General features: G+C 35.0%; 1 protein-coding gene across 3 annotated transcripts in view; it reads left to right on the top strand.

The window, feature by feature from the left end:
* LOC143195998 (membralin) overlaps positions 1-20328 on the top strand; it is a 177882-nt gene extending 157554 nt beyond the window's left edge. For all 3 annotated transcript variants that reach the window (XM_076403568.1, XM_076403570.1, XM_076403569.1), the window contains exons 10-12: positions 11968-12098; positions 12163-12304; positions 19962-20328. In XM_076403568.1, the coding sequence (XP_076259683.1) occupies positions 11968-12098; positions 12163-12304; positions 19962-20111 (423 nt within the window). In that variant the 3' untranslated portion in view covers positions 20112-20328. The remainder of the gene's footprint in view (positions 1-11967; positions 12099-12162; positions 12305-19961) is intronic.
* The last annotated feature ends 1266 nt before the right edge of the window (positions 20329-21594 follow it).

Genomic DNA, 21594 nt, shown 5'->3' with positions numbered 1-21594 from the left:
GTTAAATAATGTTATTAACCACTCGCAGTTTTTATATATTTCCTAAATTTAACCTCGAATAGAGCTAACGTCTACGCTAAAGGATATTTTCGAAATCACTACACCAACTTATTTTTTAAAAATGTAAATAAAATGAAGCCTTGGGTCCCCATTAACTAGCTCCCATCCGAAGTAACATCCGACTAATTAATGGATTTGGCATTTTATTTAGAATTATCACAAATTTTAAACACCAGTTAACAATTTTTCAAAACAAGCTCCAAATGAATAACTTTCCTTTTTTGACCTATAATTATTCCATATGACAACGGTGTCGACCAGTACCACCACAAGTCGAATTTAATAGACGGATTGAATTACATGCTCGGACTCATCAAACTTCATTATATCTCTTTTTTACTAGAGTAATGCTAATTAGTAAAATGGGAAGGAAAAATAAGCTCCGAGATTAGAACGAATTTTACATTTTTAGAAACTGAATTTTGGCAATACACTCGACGACATTGATGACGTACCTTGGCTGTTTTCTTAGAAGGACTATACGTTAATACATGTTAAGTGTAGGAATTCTGGGGTTTTGTATTAGTTAAAATAATAAAACATTTAATGCTGATCTCTACCGACAGCAAATAATCAATTTAAAATGCACATTGATGGAAAACGTCCACAATGTATTGTCGAAATCACTTGGATGGGATTTTTTATCACACTATCCATCCATCCATAGCATCCGAAGGTGCTATCCATTCGACTACCACCTTCGAGGCATCGATGGGTACGCATTTGTAGAGTAGCGCTTCTTCGATATCTCGATGGTTTAGCTCAAAAGAGAAACTGTTATTTTAGAATGGCATCCATAAGTTGTCTGGCAAGTTTGAAAAATGTATAGATCAAATGATCGAAATCTTTGAATAATTTCGAGTTTATTTATATCAGGTTATTTATGACAACAAAATACATATGCATTAGTTTGGAACATTTAAACGCCTATTTAGGATAGGATAAGACGCTGAGAGGAGGGAGCTAACAAATAATTATTGCCTTTTGGGCAGATTGTGGAACTATTTAGAGTAATAAAAAATGTTGGCCTTGGAGAAAAATATCGATATTTCGATATATCGATATTTGAAAAAAATATACTATACTAAAACAAAATTCATAATTATTTATTTCTACGATATTTCTTAAAATACCGCCCCAAAAAGTATAGATATATCCGGCAAAAATATCTCCGAGTAATATCGAAATATCGATATTTTTTCTGCTTCCCTTGCAGTTTACACCACTTATACACACTTCGCAATAGTTCGAAGATCACTATTGCGAACTACCCTAATCACTATTGTATGCCTTCATTAACGATGTATTATGCCCGTCTATTTTAAATGTAAGTTTCTTTAAACTCGTTTTTACCATACGCTACCAAATAAATCATTTTTTCTTTCAAAAAAATTAAGTGTAGTTCATAAGGAGAGAAAAACTAAAAGAGCGAGAGAGAGATTTGTTTTGGTTACATTAGAGTTTCCTTTTCAAAACAGACGGGTATAATGTCTATTTTTATAATTTAAGTTTCTTTGAAGTAGTCACCTGGAATACCGGTCTAGTGGTATATCCGGTTACCAGACTGGTCACCGAAAATTTATGATTATGAAGTTACTCCTGTGATAGTCACAAGCTCCGATCCAGTAAAACTGAATATTGTCAGGGATTCGTTATTCGGTAGATTTAATTTGGAGACTGCATTAGGCAGTAAATTCAATTCAAATAAGTCCTAATTGGTAAAAAGGAAACTCACAAATACAACCAAAACAAGTCTCTGTCTTGCTCGTTTATTTTTTCACTCCATATCAACTAAATTTCATTTAATTTTTTTACTGTTAATTACCAAGAATGAAGCCGTAGAAATTTTGATCCGTTTCGTCCCCCGTCTTAGATACACCCTTTTGTTTTTGTTTGTCGCCCTCTTAATGATTTTTCGGAAGCATGTCGGCCCCGGGGGGGTCACTATGGGCGGCGAGGTGACCCCCTTGCCTCGACGACGAGCAAAATAACTTAGACGGTCGGCGGGAGGGCGATTTTTCTGCCGGCGGAACAAACACGGACCAGACTGAGCCAGCGCCACGGGCGGCGGTTCAATTCTCGATCGGGTCCGGATCTCCCGTTGACATGGCGAAGTCTCCGTCGAATGCCGTCGCGAAAGCGGGGCGGGGTGACGAAGAACAAACACGGAGGGCTACAGAATAAATAGAAAACTCAATAAAAATAAAGAGGTATATGGAGAGGTTTCATCGTTGATTTAATATAATCTTACTCATTATCGGTTTAATGTTTGATTAATTTTTGGATTACCGTGTTTATGTTTCCTGATGGTCTTATACCTGTTGCAAGCGAAACTGAACTGTATAGCGGTCCAGTAGAATTAAAATACTAAGAGGTTTTCTGATGTGGAGTTTTTGTTATTGTGTTCTGAAAAAGTCTGCTGGCCAAGCCCAATGGGGTACCCTCTCGAGGATGGGGGAGTCAAACGTCAACCTCACCTGCTCGCGGCGCACCCTGCCTAGTGTTTAGTTACGCACTGGCAGTAGCACTAGCTAAAGAAGCAATGGCGACTGACCAAGGGCGGAAATAACTCGAAAGAACGTGTATCATGAGGAAATACTTGGTACCACAGGCCAGGAATGGTCTCACCCTCAGTGGCACTGGGTCGAACTACTCGACAATGGCAAAATTTCAGGGGAAATAATTTATTTTGGAAAACTGAGAATCACGGTGAATCAGAAAGTAAAATGGAGATGAAATTAACTAAAGAGGAATAGTGGTATATAAATTCAGGTATATCCATTCTGTTAAAAATTTCAGAGAGATAAATATAGTAAAATCGTTATGTTCGTAAAACTCTAATAGTCATTTCCCAAAATACCGCTTTTATAATATCTGCATTTAGGTCGCTGTGACATACTCTGGTCTGTATTTTATTATGTTTTGTGACCGCTACCTGGCCTCTGGCTTATTTGGGACATGGAAAAACTTTTATAATTGACAACTGGGTAGGAAAGAAGCCGATTAGCGAATACAGTATACTTTGGGAATAGGCCACCTTAAATAGTTCGGAGCAAGGTGTTCTTATTCTCTTTCACTTCTTCAGTCATTCAATTATATTCGTTAAACTCACAATTCGCGATAATTAGTGAGGTCAGCGTCTAGAAGTCTAGATAGAAAGACCGATATAAAAGATCGCGTTGTTTTATTGTAAATTGAATTAGTGCTAATAAATGAAGTAGTGCAAAGCAAAGAATTTCATTAATTCGCAAAAAAGTCTAGCTAAAGTCGTTAATTGTGAGCAACCAGGAGACTGAGTGGATTAGCAACAAATAAAAGGGCTAATTTTTTTCTTCATGAACACATTCTAAGGTAATTAAAACCAAAAGGCTATGGCGGTGCAGCAACGACAGTGATGGAAACATATGGACTGATGCGATATATGGTTAAGATGGTAATAACGATAGAACGGAAGACATCCTCAGAGGTGTCCTTCTTTTTTGTCAGTTGAAATTCGGTCAGAGAGCAGGCCACTCTGGCGAGAGGGGTGCTCCCGATGGATGGATGGATGTATGTGGATGTCTAACGGGGATCACTAGTTGGAATCGCGGGCCAGACAAATCTATCTGGGGAAATTTCAGGCACGAGAGAAGCCTAAGCCGAATTAAACCGTGATTCGGACAGAACAATTTGTGCAACACCCGTGTACGGACGTGGTTACCCCCGGTCGTATGAGGCGGGGGAAGAGCGACTTGCTCCTGAAGATAATAGCGATCGGGAGAAAATCCTTAGTGAGTATATGTGTATTAGTTGGTTAATATTTGTGCTGATGGACAGGGAAGTGAAACAGCCAGGAAGTAATTCAAATCAGAGTCGTACTCTAGAAGCAAATCGGATCCAAAATAACCAAGGTTTGACGTTTACCCTGCAACGACGGTCACGTAAAAAGGAGAAGTGAGTATCTCGGACATACAGTCATGGCGCCCATACAAATACAAATGGTTGGGAAATATACCTGCCAAAAATCCTTACAAGTTAGTTATTTTGCTGTGTTTGTTAGAACTACATAGCCACATAACATCGAATCTAACAAAAATCTATACGATTGATAACTACTGGGGGTGTTGGGGGTGAACGGATTGGCGCTCTGGCGAATCTGCTTGAGCTGGGGATCTCGAGTTCGATCTGATGAACTAAAATTAGGAAAGATTTTTACGTATGACAACTAACGCATGTCTCTAAAGTCATACATAAAATACTATGGCGAGATTATGGCACTGAGGTGAAAGGAAGCGCTAATGTCCCCAAGAGTGCTGTGTGTGCTGTGCACTTACACTACCGGAGGGTTCGTCTTCTATTTTTGGCGATGCTATATGGTTGTACGTGATTCGTCGGTAACGTGTCGGTCTGAAACCGAGAGGTAAACGGATGTGAGCTTTGTTATCAAGTTTTCGGTTTGTTATCAAGGATTTAAAAGTTGCGAATTCTATACCAACGGCAAAGAACAATCTTGTGACCAAAAATATTCGAAGATAATGAATTCCAAAATTTATTGGAGGAAGAACGTTCAGACAGCTTAGCAGTTAATCAATTAACAGTTTGTAGGGTTTTATATGCAATGATATCATCATCATAGCCAACGTTCGGAGAGAATGTCATACAGAAGGATTAGCAAGATAAGCGTTCGAAAGAGGCAGATCTTGGTCTTGATTGCAATATTTGCTCTCTTCCACACGCGTCATCTTAGAGAAGCAAAAGTTCCTGTAGCCTGTGGCCGAATTAGCTTCTTACTTCGATATATGCCACTTTTTTTTATCCGTATATCTAATCCCAAATACTCGGACCCCCGCTTTTGTTTTAACTACTTTGCCTTGATATTTACAATTCTGTGCGGTTCTTCAGCTGTCAGTACTTTGGTATAAATACGAATATCACATCGACCAAAGAGTTTGTAACATCATATTGAATACCATGTTTGTCTTATATTTTTTGTTTCCGTTTTTGTCTAATTGGATCTTATTGTTTATTTTATTAAGTCTTTTTATGTACATCCCTCAAACTATTGGTTTTACACAAAACTTTTTACAAACTCTACAGTTTACACGTCCGAAATAATTAAGCTCGTTCTGTAACCTCCATACTCTCAGTGTCGCTTTATATGGGCGTTTAATAAGTCGCCTCTTCCTTCTGTAAAATAAGTAAGTTTTTTTTATGTAAAATAATAGTTTTTGTTTAATACCCTTTCACAAAATATAACTGGCGCACTCGATATGATTCCGTGGACATCAAAGAGCTGTTCCCTTTTGAATTAATTCAATTAAGTGGAATCAAATTAATTATCAAGAAGACAGGTTGACGATGGATTGGCAATCGTTCCACAGTTACTCAAAGCGTTTATTCGCGCAAATATATCGCAACTAAAGCTGTTAGGTCACAAAAGGTGGATTGAAGGTGCTCAATGACCCCTACCCATAAAATATTCCAAGTAAGAAACATTCTAACTGAGGGTGGACGACTACCAAAGGCGGAATAGAGTCACCTAAATTTGGAAAACCATTTCTTATAAGAGTGCCGTTTGGAAGATCTTCAAAGGCAAACTGACGGACAAAGGTGCAATCTATACCTAAAAAGAATTTTTTCTAACAACTATAAGCTTGTCTAGTTATTCCGTTAACGACTATATATACCCCTGTGACCATTTCCTTAGTAGGGAGGTGTTATGTAATACGGCACTGTCTATCCGGTCATCAGTTTCTTAAATTCCCTGAATGCTAAACGAGTTAGACAGGTTGGTCTGTTTTCTAATAGATCCTCAGTGTCATTTTGTATAGCCGTTCAACAAGTCGCCTCTTTTTTCCTATTTTACGGAAGCTGTTTTTTAAGTAAAATAGTAGTTTTTTGTTTAACACACTTTCACAAAATATAAATTAAGAATCTGCATTATCTTCATTATTAAAACACATGTTCTATTTTATGGATAGCCAGTAGTCAGTACCTTTTTGTCGATTCATAATTTAATTACATTTACTCTGTTTATAACTATTTCCAGCTATCTTTCCTGTTATTGTCAGTGTTATATTTTATTTGCGAATAATTTCTCTTGGATGTTTCCTACGGAAAAAATGTTTTAAAATGAAGGCATGGAATATTTTGAATTAATTACGTTTACAACTACGAAGAAAACCTAAGATTATTATCTCTTATTTTGGATTTATTTAAAAAATAACTTCTATAAATATTAAGGAATAGATAAAGGGACTATATTCAATATACCGATTTTATCTGGCTCATTATTCGCTTAGTTTTTTAAAATTTCGCAATATTAGCCTTTTTTACTTGATTTCGTTTTTTTTTAAGTATTTAGGTCGCATATCAAAGGCAATTTTCAAAGTTATTAACCTTAAAAATAAGCAGTTTTTTTATGGCCTCCTTATAACTTTGCCTTAAAAACTGTCGGTCTAATTAAATTCGCTCTAGCTTTTTAATATAAATATAAAATATGGGGGTTATTTTAAGTTTTTTACATAACTGCTGTTTTTCTTATACCTCATACCTAGTTAACACGATTGTTGCGGCGCTACATTATTTTAGTTCTTTATTATTAAATTTTATTTCTTTCCTTCTTTAATTCTTTGTAATTCAATTAAATCTCCTTAGTCCTAAATCTCTAAATATGTAGGTATAGATACTTTACATGGACAGTTTTAGAATTTTTATCAAAACTATAATAAAATATTACTCGCTTGCATCACTAGGGGTACATTAGTCTCGAAGCAACTGTCCATGGTAGCGCAAATCACTGACAAAATAATCCAAATTATCTTCAGCAGATTGTTACAAGCTAATCGATGGATGTTTCGATAAACTTATTAGCGGATACTTCAGTAACCTTGGGTAGACATTTTCCAATCTTTGAGGAGGAATTGTCAACCTCTGAAACACCTTAAACTTTGGCCTCATCATTCATAGATTCCCCATCAACTATAGATTTTCCTATTGCAAACTGTTAATATATCGGATTTCCCGATGTTACTAGTTATATTCAATATGCATACTCCCAACCTTCATCAATGATCGAAATCCCAAATCGGTGACGTGCACAGAATTTCCCAGGATATTAAAAAAATTATAATTAAAGAAAATAATACACTCCACAGAGGGACCCATACATCTCTTGATCCAGAAAGGGCAGCTAATCAGGAACTATGCTTCTCAATATTGATTCATCGTACCCTGAATATGTGCAGGCTGTTGGTTATCAGTGAGGCCAAAAAGATATATCTTTCCACCAAAAACACACAATAATCAGCTATTTTCAGTCGCAGGTAGGGAGAAGGTTGAGCGATTAACGAAGTCTTTGTTTTCAGATGACCAACAAAATGTCGATCACAACCCCGATATCAACTAAAATCAAAATGTCACCAATGCGATAACAATATAAATGCAATTTTTAAAATATTTCAAGAGTATAACCAAGTGATCCTGACAGTATAACCAACCGACAATTTCAAAATCTTCCCCAGAAACAGCTTACTGACCCAACAAACATCACAAATTCTATCTTCAGGTGGTAAAAATTTCCATATATCTGGAAATTCGTCTATATTGCTGTTATTCTGAAAGGAGGATACAAATTAGCACCCTCCAGTTACCATTCAATCAGTTTTCTGTCCAAGCGCTCGTCAATCCATCCAAATTAACAAATGCTCGGGTAAGAAAGTGACAGTTCAATGTGCATTACCGAGATTACCATCTTGCAATATGCTTGGTCCCGTGGAATGATAGGATTTTTTTACCTCGATTCCTAAATATAAATTTAATTCATGTCCTAGATCTTTGACACTCACAACAGATTTTTTTCCACCCAAATCAACCAAAATTCTTCAACCTGGAAGTAGCATAAAATCAAATCAACACAGAGTATCTGCACATACCAACGGCAATCAGTGTTACAATCTAATTAAAATGGTAGACTATCTTCAATAATCATCGACCATTTCAATTTTAGATTAAGCACGTAGTGGTAGGTTCTCTTTACAAAGCTTACAAACAAGCGTACAGCGTACCACTTATAACAATCATATTCGTATAAAAATATTTCATTATTTTCATCGTCAGTCACAGTACACCATAAATAACTCTTTCTTTTTTCACTGGAAAGTAATAAAACCGCGATACTGGAAGGGTCTTAAATGACATTTTCAGTCAGTTCGTATGGTAAATATTTTCCCATTTTTCAATCAAGAAACAGTCTGCAAACTGTGAATTTGAGTTAGGTTTTCGTTCAATAATTTTTGTAATTCTTTGTCTGTGAACTCTTAAGCATCTACATATACCGAATAACTCTTACTATATATAAATGTATTGTTATTTTATGTAGAGAAATGTCAAGACGATCTAATTTAGCATTTAAGTAGTTATCAGTTGTTTACATTACTATTTTGTATTTTTCACAAATATATATCGTCGACCAAAATGTATAAACATAATCCTTCTAGAAGGGAACTATATTCATTCAAGTCAAATTTAAGGTTAGCAAAACAACTTTTTTTATGTGACCTGTACCTGTACATGTATGTACTTGGTCAGAGAAGATATACATAAAAATAAGTACACCTTTTTAATTTGCCTTTATGTAATAACTGACTAGTTTTTTTTGCAGTTTCTGTAAAATACACTCGTCAACTTTTTACGCCTGAACAAATAGCCGAGAACACTGCTACCAATCTAATGAGAATTTGTCCGCAAAGTAATACGTTATAAAGTAAAAGTTTCTATAGGCAGAAATGGCATTATTTGTTATTTTTTAATTAATGATTTATTTGTCTTAAAATAGAGTCCAAATGTTTAAGAATAAACAGTTTTACTTTTTCTGTCAGATTCAACAGAAGTTTCTCTTATCAACCCCCATTTATAATCCCCCATCATGCTTTCAGTGTACTGGATATTCGAACATCATAATAATTCTGAAGATTTAAGTCTCTTATTAAGTCATTGAGATCTTCTGAGTTGACGAGGTGTGGTATTTTTAGTCTCTTATTTTTTAGAATCTGAATTCAATGCCGAATTTGGAATGTACGTATACAGATGAACTCCGTGATGGATGGCTACCTTGAGAGAGCAGTTCATTTTCTACTACAGGAAAAGTAGTTATAGGATATTTTTCTGTATGGGACATTGGAGCGGATGTCGAAGCTACATCAGGATAATATATTTTCTTTGAATTTTTACATTTAAGTGGATTTACAATTAAAAAATAACAATCTGTTTGATGGTCACTTCGTTCCTTCCAAATTCTTGGCACTGCAAACTTCATTGCTCTTTTTTCACCTCTCTACCAGCATACAATAAGGCGTAACATAATGAATGGATCCATATAATAAAAATAGAAAATAAAATAAACTCAGCCTCCTGAGCATATCTGCAAGAGTTACATAACACATGTGGAGCCCATTTTATATCTTGGCTTTTAACAGATAGATTGAAGTAAGCTTGATAGGCTTCACAAATATTATAATTTGTACTTAAATCGTACTTTTTTTTCTTACTTTAATAAATTCGCCTCAAATTAAGCAAAACGAGTCAGCGTCTCGTTTACAAACTTTCCAAGCCATTTGGGACTGTTAAAAATATATAAAAACACTTTATGCCTCTGCAAATACAGACTATTGTACACATATTAGCGACGCTAAAAATACTACCTTCCGCCCTCTTTCGACAGCGATAGCGATAGAAAAAATGGCCAAATCGCTTTAACTTTTTTGAGAGCAAATATTTTCGATGTCCAGTCGCACTTTTCATTATATATATATATATATATATATATATATATATATATATATATATATATATATATATATATATATATATATGATCAGAATATATTAAGTAAAACTAATTTTAAACTAAAGAAATTTTTATTTTTTTGTAGATGAGTGTTTTTACTGAATTAGGGATAATTAGGATTTTAAAGATTTATATCGTTTTTCTCTTAAAAATTCGAATTGTTTCTCCACTTACATCCAAATAAAATACTAACCATTCTTTTTTCAGTGGAAGAAATTAACTTTCATTGTTTTACGGCTTGTACATAAATATATAATCACATTTTTTTCACAGGAAAGCGATGACCTGTAGAAACTAAAATAACAAGAAAAAAAAGTATTTAAATCTAAAATTTTACTAATAATAAATATAATCTTTTTTGCTGTTCATTATGCTCGCCTGTCTAATTGAAAGAAAATACCATGATTATTTCAATTTATACCGTAGCCAGTCGAGATTAATTTTAATTAGTACTAATATACACATTGACGCGTGCACATATTCTATTATTAATATTGACAATAGATCTATTATTTTAAACAATTTTCAATACATTTTGATTTAAAGGTTTTTGTGTTCATTAAAACCCTAGACTAATATATAGAGTGTTCTTAATACATATAATTTCAGAATTGTTTTGCATGGTCTGAGCAGGAAGGCGCTCAGAACGTCGTCTCGCTGCATTTCATTGGTTGGGGATTTCTTACACATCACATGACTGACATCTGACGTTACATTCTATTGACCAATAAAATTTGAAATAAAATCCAAATGTAATTTCTCAAAACAATTTATTGAAATTAAATTCTATATAAATACAAATATAAAATATTAAAATGCTTATATATAATATGTATAAATATATAAATGAAATATAAATATATAAATAAAAATAATTAGAGATGAATATATAAAAGGCTGCAATCTAATCGAGAACACAACATATCTGCTGGAAAAATAATCAAAATTGTATATAGCGCTTTTTTCCTTTTTCATATCTCTTGAGTGCTATCGATTTAAATAAGATGTGTTACAATTTGTATATTTTTGTCCCTTCATACTGAAAGCAGAGCAGCACAGCTGAAAGCTTGCATGTTAATATTTTACTTACTTGTTTAACAAAAAAATTTATCAAAGCAAATTCTTGTAAAATCAGGCTCATCATTTTCGTCTACAAATTTGATTATTTTATTTTGTGCTAATGTATTTTTGTTGAAAAGTCAAACAAAAAATGCCACCTCTCTCAGTTAAGGAGCTTTAAGCCAAAAATATTAATAAGTATCTTAACCAATATATATTTGTTTCAAACAAATGAACCCTTTCAAAGTAATTAAGTTTTTAATTGATGACACTTTACAAACAGCCTCTCAAAGGACAACAATTTTTGCTAAAACTTTTCATGTAGTATATACATATTTACCTTCAATGTAATTTTGCCATCGCCCCATTTGAACACATTTCTGGATTTAAAGTATGGTTAATATTTTCATGATTTCTTCTATTGTATTCCTGTAAAATACAATATGCTATATACAAATGGTCTGTACCAATAATTGTATACGTACCAGGTAAATACAAAGTCACACACGCATCCTTAACCTGGCTAAATTGGGCTGTTTCTTCCAAGGAAAACGACATCTGCTTTTTTTACTTCCGCACATACACTGGATTCACAACACTTTTGAGAATGTTATACATTATAATTAAATAATAGTGATTATAATTAAAGCACAAAGATGTTAATCGTACTCAATATCAGACACACAAAAATGGCGTCATAAACAAACCATAGAAATAATCAATCGGGTTATAGAAATTAACCAATCAAATGCCTTTGTAGGGAAATTCAAATGAACCAATCAAAAAAACTCACAAATCTCACCACAGAGAACATTTCCTCGGTTTCGCCTATTTAGGTAGAACCTCTGTTATACTCTATGATTAAAACCTTTTAGGTTTTACAAACATATTAAGAGCCGTTGACGGTGCTGTGACATTCTTTGACATTCAGTCACATCAATGACATCAGATAATCTCACTGTCAGGAAAAAGTTGTCTTCATTTCCATTTTCCATTTTCTCATATGGTGTGTTGGTATTGCAGCATTCGATGATCTACTTTTTCCATCATTACGAGTTACCCGTCGTCCTGCAACAGGACCAGCTTCAGCAGTTAATAGTAAGGAGTGCCCAGCAACCGTTGATGGCTAGGAACATTGCCCCACCACGCATCAGGTATTTCTGGTTATATTCATTAAAACATATTAAGATTAATGGTGTGTTATTTTGAAATTTATAGAGGCAGATTTTCGCAGTTCTTATCATCAGTGAGGCCATCAGCGACCACACAGACATCTACCATAGCAATTAGTCAAGTTTCAACAGTAGCTACCTCTACTTCTACCACAACAACCTCGACCGTTGGTACCATTGCTCAACCAGTAAGTATTTTCATAGATCATAAAAAACATACACTATATTTTTTATAAATTATATAATATATTATTTTAGTAGTGTAACATATTTCATAATAAGTCTTGGTCGTAATGGTCTAACTAAAAATAAACAGCTATTACTACTACTAAATAAGACATACTATTAGATGCTGACATGTATCTTGATTATTGATATCTAAGCATCAATGTAAGCTGTTGAAAACTTGATGGTTTTGATATTTCTCTACATAAAATAACAGTGTATGATATAATAATATATAATTCAGTATATGCAGGATTTAATCATGGAAAATTCAATATTGTGTGGTGTACATTCAACTTTTGTTGTTTGAGTTGAAGAAACTTGGTTCCAAAACACATCACACTCTTTTAGAAACTTATGATGATGCTACTCCACTATATCCGATCTCTCGGTTTTGGTTTTAGCGATTTAAAAACTGACATTTTTATGCCAATGACAACGAACGCCCTGGAGCACTAAAATGTTTAAAGATATCGAATACAGATACAGATCAGATAAAACCTTGCTCAAACTTTCAAATAGCTTAGTTAATATAGTCAATATCCAAAAAAGAAGGAAAATGGTCAATTTTGAACTGTTTAACCTTGCAGGCAAAAAAAGAAAATCATTCTGTGGCGTATTGTACTTGGCTATGAATAATCGATCATATAGGTTAGTTCAAAAGAGCCATCTACATCATTACCGAAATGGAATGCTCAAGGCCATAAAACCTTGCTATGTATATGGTGGGATTACCAAGGTGTAGTGTATTATAAGTTGATAAAATTGAATGAAACTGTTACTGCAGTTACCTACCCATGTCAGTTCTCGGTTTTTCGGATCCTGTCACGCAATCCCAGTTAAGCTAGCAAACGCAAATGTCCCGAGCGTTAAGAAGAGTGTCAATTCTCAATGTCTATTGTTACCAACAATTGTTGTCACAGTTTCCAAGACATCTGCTCTGGTCACTTCACTGGACTCTTGCTCTTATCTACATCAACCTGTCTATGCAGAGGCTGTCAAAGCCATAAATTAATGTAGATAGTATTCCAAGTTTTTATCAATTTAATATTGAGACATGTAAACCTATGATGTAAAAGTGATGACCATGTACTACTTTGATGTGTTTTTTGAACGGTCTTACCACAGTGCTATATTCCATCATGGAAGCTGTTAAAAAGGGGATTCAAACCACCTATGCGAACTATAGGTTCTTTATGCCTCCTGAATTCAATATACTCTAACCATCTCCTGAGCAGTATAATTCATGAAAATCTTGTCACATTCCATTGCAACGAAAAGTATCCTTATATAGCTGTCATTGCACTTTGGCACCAGTTTTTGGCTTATAAAATAGTTATAATTTATGTCCCTCCCCAAGCCCTCTCCCACCTTCTGAACATTTATAATGAGATTTGGTCATTTGGTCCTTGTATCCTTCCCACCCTCCTGGTCCCACTTCATCCTAATCCTAATATGGAAGAAGAGTAAAGCCAGGACATCTCCCTTAAGCTACCGTCCCATTTCCCTCACCAACCATTTGTGTAAGGTATTCGAGCGTATGGTACTCAACCGCCTATCTTGGTTTCTGGAATTTCATTCATTACTATCTGATTTTTAGTGTGGGTTTCGCTCTGGTCGGTCCATACTAAATCATTTGGTGGGCTTAGAGAATGATATAAGAAATGCTTACTCCAAGTCAATAGATCTTTGATGATCAACAATCTACACTGCTTCGGACTCATGGGTAATATCCTGGACTTTGTAAAGAATTTTCTCGGCAACAGATCTTTCCTAGTCTGTTCGGGAGGTTTTCTCTTTTCCACCTACCCGCTCTCGACTGGAGTCCCTCAGGACTTAGTTCTCAGTCCTACCTTATTCGTAATACCCCGTGATTCAATAACTAAATTCCTCGACTCAAGGCTCACCTACAGATTTTTTTGCGGACGACATACCTATTTGTTGCTCGGTCAAGTCTCCAAACTCTGCAGATAGGCTCCTTCTAGGAGCATTAAACCGTCTTTCTTCCTGGTCATCCTCCACCGGATTCCTTATCTCTCCTTCAAAGTCCTCTGTGATCCAATTCTGTCGGAGGCGTAACTGTACCCGCGTCCATTCCTTCTCTCTTAATGAAACTCCGATCAAATCTGTTGATCGTATAAGGTTCCTGGGATTAATTTTCGACTGCCGGCTGTCCTGGAAGTATCACATCAAGTCAAGACTTATCAATACCTTAAAACTCGCTGTTCCAGAGACATGCAAATGCTGCGTTGGGGATCTAATCGGCACACAGGTGCAGACCAGGAAACTATACTCAAAATATATTCCTCTGTAATCCTTCCTAAGCTAGACTACGGCTCCCTACTCTTCACCACTGCTGCTCCAACTTACCTCAAATCCCTAGAAGCCATTCAAAATACTGCACTAGAATATCGCTGGGTGCTTTTCGATCCTCCCCTAAAATTAACTCCTGCAGTCTTACATCCACCCCACTTTCTTATCATAAGGATTTACTTTCACTGAAGTTCGTTGTGAGACCGCTTGCTTTACCATCTTCCATAAACGTGACCTCCACTTGGAGTCATCTACCCATCCTGGACCATCTTATCCCTAGCTACTCCACTGGTACCTCTCACATAATTGCAGCTCTTCTGTCCAGGGCTGGAATTGGCTCGTTGCAAACCCTACTTGTCCGCTACCTCAAGTTTCCCTCTTGTACCTTTACTACCTCTTCATAAACATATCATTATGTCAATTTTATAAAAAAAAACACATTATTCGGTCCAAGTTCTGTGATCTGCTGCAACCTTACCCTGGCCGCAAGCACATATATATCGATGGCTCCAAATCTCACAGCGGGCTTGGCAGTGTATTTGTGATGGACAACCGATCTTTCTCTTTCAAGCTCCTTGAACAAGGTTCATTATTGACCGCTAAACTATTCGCGATATTCAAAGCATTATCGTGCATCTCAACACAAAATTTTTAATGAATGGCTAATCCTGACCGACTCCCGAAATGCTGTCGATTGTTTCCTGGAACAAAAGTTCAACCGTCCCCTGGTCACCGACTCACTATCCATTATCCGTACCCTCTATCTGAATCGGATCAGGACAAGTTTACTGTGGATCCCTTCTCACGTAGGTATATCGGGAAATGAGCGCGGCTAAATCGGCAGCCTTATCTCTCCTCCGCATCACGGATGTTTGTGTCCATACCGACCTTATACCATTTGTATCTTGTTTTACGAATAGCGAGGTACAACGTCGTTGGGCCCAGGAGGCCAACCACAACAGGCTGTTTGAGATTAAAGCTGATTTTTCTCCTCTCTTCGCGTTCCTTCCGTTCGACACCATATAGTAGCTTTGAATCGACTGAAATTGGGCCACTGTCGTTTCTCGCACGGTCACTTGAGGACTTCGAGCCCGCCTGCTCACTGTGAGTTTTGGCACCATGTCCCTATTTCAGTCTACCATATATTGAAGGACTGTCCACGGCTCACCCAGATTAGAACTAAGTATAGACTGCAAAATTATAAAAATGTCTTAACAGAAGAAAATACCGACAGGCTACTCGGATTTCCATAGAATCTAGCCTATGCTAAGTTTAGAGTTACTGATCAAATAACCATTACCACTTCAGTATGGGTGCCGATGCGTGCTGCCTGGATGGAGCCTCTACTTCGCTATGGTTGTGTTTGTAGTCCTGTGTTTGTGTTTATTTTAAAATTGTATATACACTATTTATTCTTTTAACCCCCCTCTTTGTGTTATTAATATTATTAATTTATTATTTTATATATGCACTTTATGTCTGTCCTCATCCACTTTAGATCATAACCGTAGTGTTGTATAGTCGCTAAATGACGATACCCGTCAAAGCGACAAAAAAAGTTAAAAGAGAAAAGTTAAAAGTTACAAGTAAACGCTAATATCTTTAATTTACAGTAATTTAGAAGTTACGGGAAAGGTACGAAAACATAATGAAATAAAGAAAAACAAAATAGATAAAGATGTATGGGAAAATAGGAAAATAAATGAAGAAATAGAAAATAATAAATGGAATGGGGTGAAGTTAAAAGAGAGAACTGGAATACTGAGTGAACAAGCTCACCATCAGGAGACAACTTTACTTTTTTAACCATTTTAGTTTCTCATCGTTATATCAAGTGTTCATAATAGAAAGCTCCATTAAAAAAATATTAAATTACCCAAAAGTCGTTTTCGATATTTTACAGATACCCTAAATTTTGTAATAACCGATTTTGGGGGTTCCAAATTTCCTTGAACCACATGTGTTTTTGTGTTCGTTTTACAGTTATTTTTTAAAATAGTATGCTAAAATGAGTCACTTTTACATATTTTCTATAATAAGCTTCATCCCAATAAATATAAGCCATATAATTCAAGGTTCTTTACACAATTCCCATGAAAGACACAAAGAACCTTAGAATCTTATATTAGCGATTGTAATGCACGAAAAAAGTGACTCACTAGTGAGCAGTGCTGAATCTGAAAAATTACTCGAATTAATCGATGGTGAATAATGCGAAGCTAAAGGGGGTCATAAAACATTTCGCGTTCTTCAAAATATCAACGGATTTCTTATTTTGATACGATTTAATGGAAACAATTGATATAAGCTTGCAACCACATATGTCGACTCTAAAAAGTCAAAGAGGCTGATGGGTTACCATAAATAAATAAATTACTATAGAATTATCAAGTTAGATGAAGTTCCCGATAGCATTTTACTTATTAGATCTCTATATTTTTCTCAATAAACAAGAAACATGAAAATTACATTCCACACAGATGAGTCGGTTTACCATCCGTTATATTCTAGCCATATCCCGTTGATGTGAAAGAGAATAGAATTTTGTCATTCGAAGGAAAGATCTACTTGAAATTTCAAACTTTGTAAGAATGATATGAAATGATTTAAAATCGTAGGGTTGGTCTTATAACCATTATCTTTGTTAAAATTATTTTGGAATTTAAAAATCTTAATATCGTATAGGAGCTAAAACCTCGACTATTTTGAACTAAATGTTGTAGCCAGTACCCTTCCAGTATTCAGCCAAAGCTGGCATGTCCATATCTATCTACACATCATTAATATTTTGTTATCTGCGTTTAATATATTTTAGTGTTCTTTTTACCAACTTTTGTTTATCTCAATTGGAACTACGGTCCTCGGATTAGCCTATCGACTAGTGACCAACTGAAAGATTATCCCAGAGTCTTCTGGGATAATTTTCCTTGTCAAATTGTCCACTCTTGCCTAAGATCTCGGTATCTCAAAATTATTTTCGGTCTTCAATATGCTTATTTCTTTATTATTCTAATATGTTGGTAATTTTTATTTCTGTTAGAATCTAGCAACTTGAAAAATTCATATTATAGTATTTTTTACAATAGAATCAGAGTGGTCAATAAAAAGGCAATGCATTAAATATCTAACAAATGCATACATAAATGGTAGCAAAAGTTTAATGGGAGAGACACATTCGAATTGAACTTTTTGAATGATCCACTTTACTTACCTATTTTGGACACAGTTGGATCACTACAATCTATTAGATAGTAGTAAAATATTGGATAGAGACGGTAGTAGTCGGAATGTCGGAATTATTAAATGTTTTAAATTAACTTATCGCTAGTAATATATAAAGCCAGACTAGTGAAACCCGTGTTTGAAAGGACTGTTACCTAACAGTACAGAGAACATTCCAGACATGATGAGCTGCTAGAATTTGTCTAAACTGTGCATTCTGCTCTCTGCTGTCAGTAATTAAAGCTATTGAAGCAGCAGCGATTAAAGAAAACCTGGTCCGAATTGATTAATAGTTTCCATATCGATTACGCTAAACCACTTTAGTAGCTTGACAAAAATATCGAGATTGGGTAAGAAGTTTTGATGAGTTCATAGCGTAGCTCGGATGATCCCAGGCCAACTTGCATCTTTTTGGATTTCTATAAAATTATTCACCTTAATAGTGTCAGGTTGGCTTCAAAAGAGGGTAGTGATGAAAACGTTTGTTCAGTTTTTCGTCCAGATATCTGAGAATTTTTATAGTTACGAAATTAGCTTTTACCAGAAAATTTAAAAAAAATCATAGATCAAAATGGCTCAGTTCAAAAAATTCATATTTTTTCCATTTTCTGTTATCTATATATATCAAGCTATATATTGTCTAGAATTTTGAAATTTATATGAATACATTTACTTTCTAATAGATAAAATAATATGAACACCATGCAACATAGTACATTTTGTTGCATATTGGCAACACTGCTTCATATGCGCCTATATATTGCTCAGTTTACTTGGGAAATCTTTTGGTTATATTTCAGTGCATTGCATGATTTGTGTTGCGGCGATTAAAACAAGCGGTCTGTGAAATGTCTGATCTCTCAGATATTGTTTAAGGTCAGGTTATTAAGACGAATAGTGGGCAAAACTCAAAGTTAACTGACAGAGACCGACAAACATTAAAAATAGTTTTAGCCAGAGAACATAAATCCACCACAGCAAAAGCCTCAGCAGAACTCAACACTCATATAAGTAACACTGTTTTGACAAAAATAATACGGCGGAAGCTCCACAAAGCTATTATGTAGAAGGATTGGGATTGCGAAACCTTTTATAACGGAAGCCAACGTTAAAAGAGATGTTGATATTGTGCAATGATCATAAAATATGTATATTTGCTGATTGGGACTATGAGGTATGATATGGTGATTGTCAAAGAAACCTACGATTCGGACTTATGCGGTAATATCGTAATGAAATTATTGCTATGACTAGCATTTTCTGTCAAGCACTGCATATCCAAGATGATATTCTGGTCATATACACACCCAAAATGTTCAATATTGGTTTGAGGTTCATCAAAGATCTTGCCTCGCTCGCACGATCACTAAACCTCAACATAATTGAACGGTTATGAGGTGTTTTAGAACAGAGAGTGAGAAGGAGATTCCCATCTCCAACATCATTGAAGCAATTGGCGGATGTTTTGGTACAAAAATACAAGAATATTCCGTTGGAGACTATCTAGACACTCTACGAATCTATTCTGCCAAGAATTGTAGCAGTTTTAAAAACAAATGGTGCCTCATTACCGTATTCAGGTGTTCATATTGTTGTATTTCTTTGAGCAATTTTTATTTATTGTTTAGTTCTTAATGTTAAACTAATTTAGCTTATTAGATTATTTAGTAATAATTTAGTATTTAAATTAAAAATTTTCTAATAATTATAAACTAACATTTTGTTCAATGTAAGCTTTTCATATCAATTAATTTATTTACATTTATTTATTTTACATTAATTTGTTTGTATAGGGTTGATTAATATTTTATTCGTCTTTTCAGAATCATTTGATCAAACCAAGAAGCAACACAGTTTTTAGAAAAACATTCTTATAAAGTATTGTTAAAATTTACGTGACAAATCCTGTTCTTTTAAATTGTCTATTGAACCAAACCAAACCAGCATACTTCGAAATATAGCCTAAGAAATATGGCTTTTGACAAAAATGTTTGAATAACGCTTTATCTATTGTGAGGTTTCTTAATAATTAAAATGAAACAACACTTTCATGAATAAAAATGTTTATTAAAGTTTATGTTTCAGATAAATTCAAGTCAATCGAGTCAAACCGTACCAGCCACGGTGGAAACTGCTGAATCCCAAACGTCCACCACGGGTCCTACAGTCGCTGTCTCCATCCAAACCAACGATGGAGGTGCCAGAGCACCATCGGGTGGTTCCGATCAACCTTAAGTTAACTGTTCCCGCTGAAACATCCCATAAAAGCACCATCTTTTCTGAGGTTCTAACTAGTTAATCCTGCTAATTTTATTTATTTTGGTGAAAAGGGGGCAACGGGACAGATATGGAGTTTGGATAATGTGTTAATATTGTATATATGGAGTATATTTGTTGTTTTTATTTTTGTTGTTAGGTGGATTTAGAAGATAAATTTAATAAATATACATGATATTGTTGTTTTATTTATTTTTGTAGCTGTGGTTACTTCAATATATGTACAGTGAAAATATCTGTAACAAAAAAAAAGTATTACAAATAACACCAAGAGAGATAATATTTGTATTAATAACCATGCGATTTAAGGGCCAAGCTATGAGAACATTATTTTTTTCATGCCTTCTAATATACTCATACAATTTTGTTACACAATGATGTTTACTACATACTTTACATTTGACCAGAAGTCATTGAATATCAGCAGTTGTAACTTACATAAACAGTATTAGAAAGGTTTATTTTATAAATAATATTTTTAAATATATTTATATTTTCTTGCCAACAATGGTTTATCCGGACCGTTTAAAGTGGGCTCCGAACCACGGTCCTCGGCATTGAGCCTACCGACTGGTGAGTGACCAACTTAGAAATTATCCTAGAAGTCAGGTCTTACCCATCCTGGTTACTGGCGTGACTGGGATTATTTTCCTTGTCTGACTTTACTACTCTTAGCTGAGACAATTACAAATATTAAAAAAATTACAAACATAAATTTACGACCGTGCCCCAGCAGGATTCGAACCCGCGACTATCGCACAGTAGGTGGACTTGTCGCCTTTACCACTGCGCCAACCAAGCCGGCAAAAAATAATTTAAATATTCAATTTCATATATTTACAGGAATAAAGTGAAAAGTTCTAGGCCTGATGATGAAAAATTACGTATTTCAACTAAAGATGACTTTATTTTTCTACATTATCTGTGAAAATATTCATGTATCGCCTACTCTACTTCTTCATTTGGGAACAGAAATTTGAGTGTATCAAATAAGGAGAATAGGTGTGGTGGCCAAGCAAGTCGTTCCCGTCGCCAACGAAACTAACAGATGGCCGGATAGTCAGGGTCGTATTACGTCATGGCCCTCCTAAAGAAACTGCCTCATGGATCTATGTGGGTCCTTATTCCATCTGGAAAGCTTATAGTTGTTATAGAAATTGTTTTTTGTTTTTATGAATTGATTGTACCATTGAAAATCTTCGAAATGGCATTATTTCTAGCTAAATTTCCATTATACCCCTCTACAGAATTGTTTTCCAAAATTTAATGACTCCATATTCCAATAGTCTACGGCTAAGAAACTGCAATTCGCCTTTGTAGAGCATTCACCATGAACTGCAAGCTTCTGTTTAAATTCTAGTTAACGATGTTAATTTAGAGCAACTTCGGTCTGCCTTTGGTGGCCTTACATCTTGAATTGTGATGCACGTGCCGGGAATCC

Source organism: Rhynchophorus ferrugineus, unplaced genomic scaffold (genome assembly GCF_030347505.1).
Source record: "Rhynchophorus ferrugineus isolate W39M unplaced genomic scaffold, kcgeb_rfMv2 rfM4, whole genome shotgun sequence".
NCBI lineage: Eukaryota > Metazoa > Arthropoda > Insecta > Coleoptera > Curculionidae > Rhynchophorus > Rhynchophorus ferrugineus.
The sequence above is the reverse complement of the archived record's forward strand: the minus strand, read 5'-3'. Positions and strand labels throughout refer to the sequence as shown.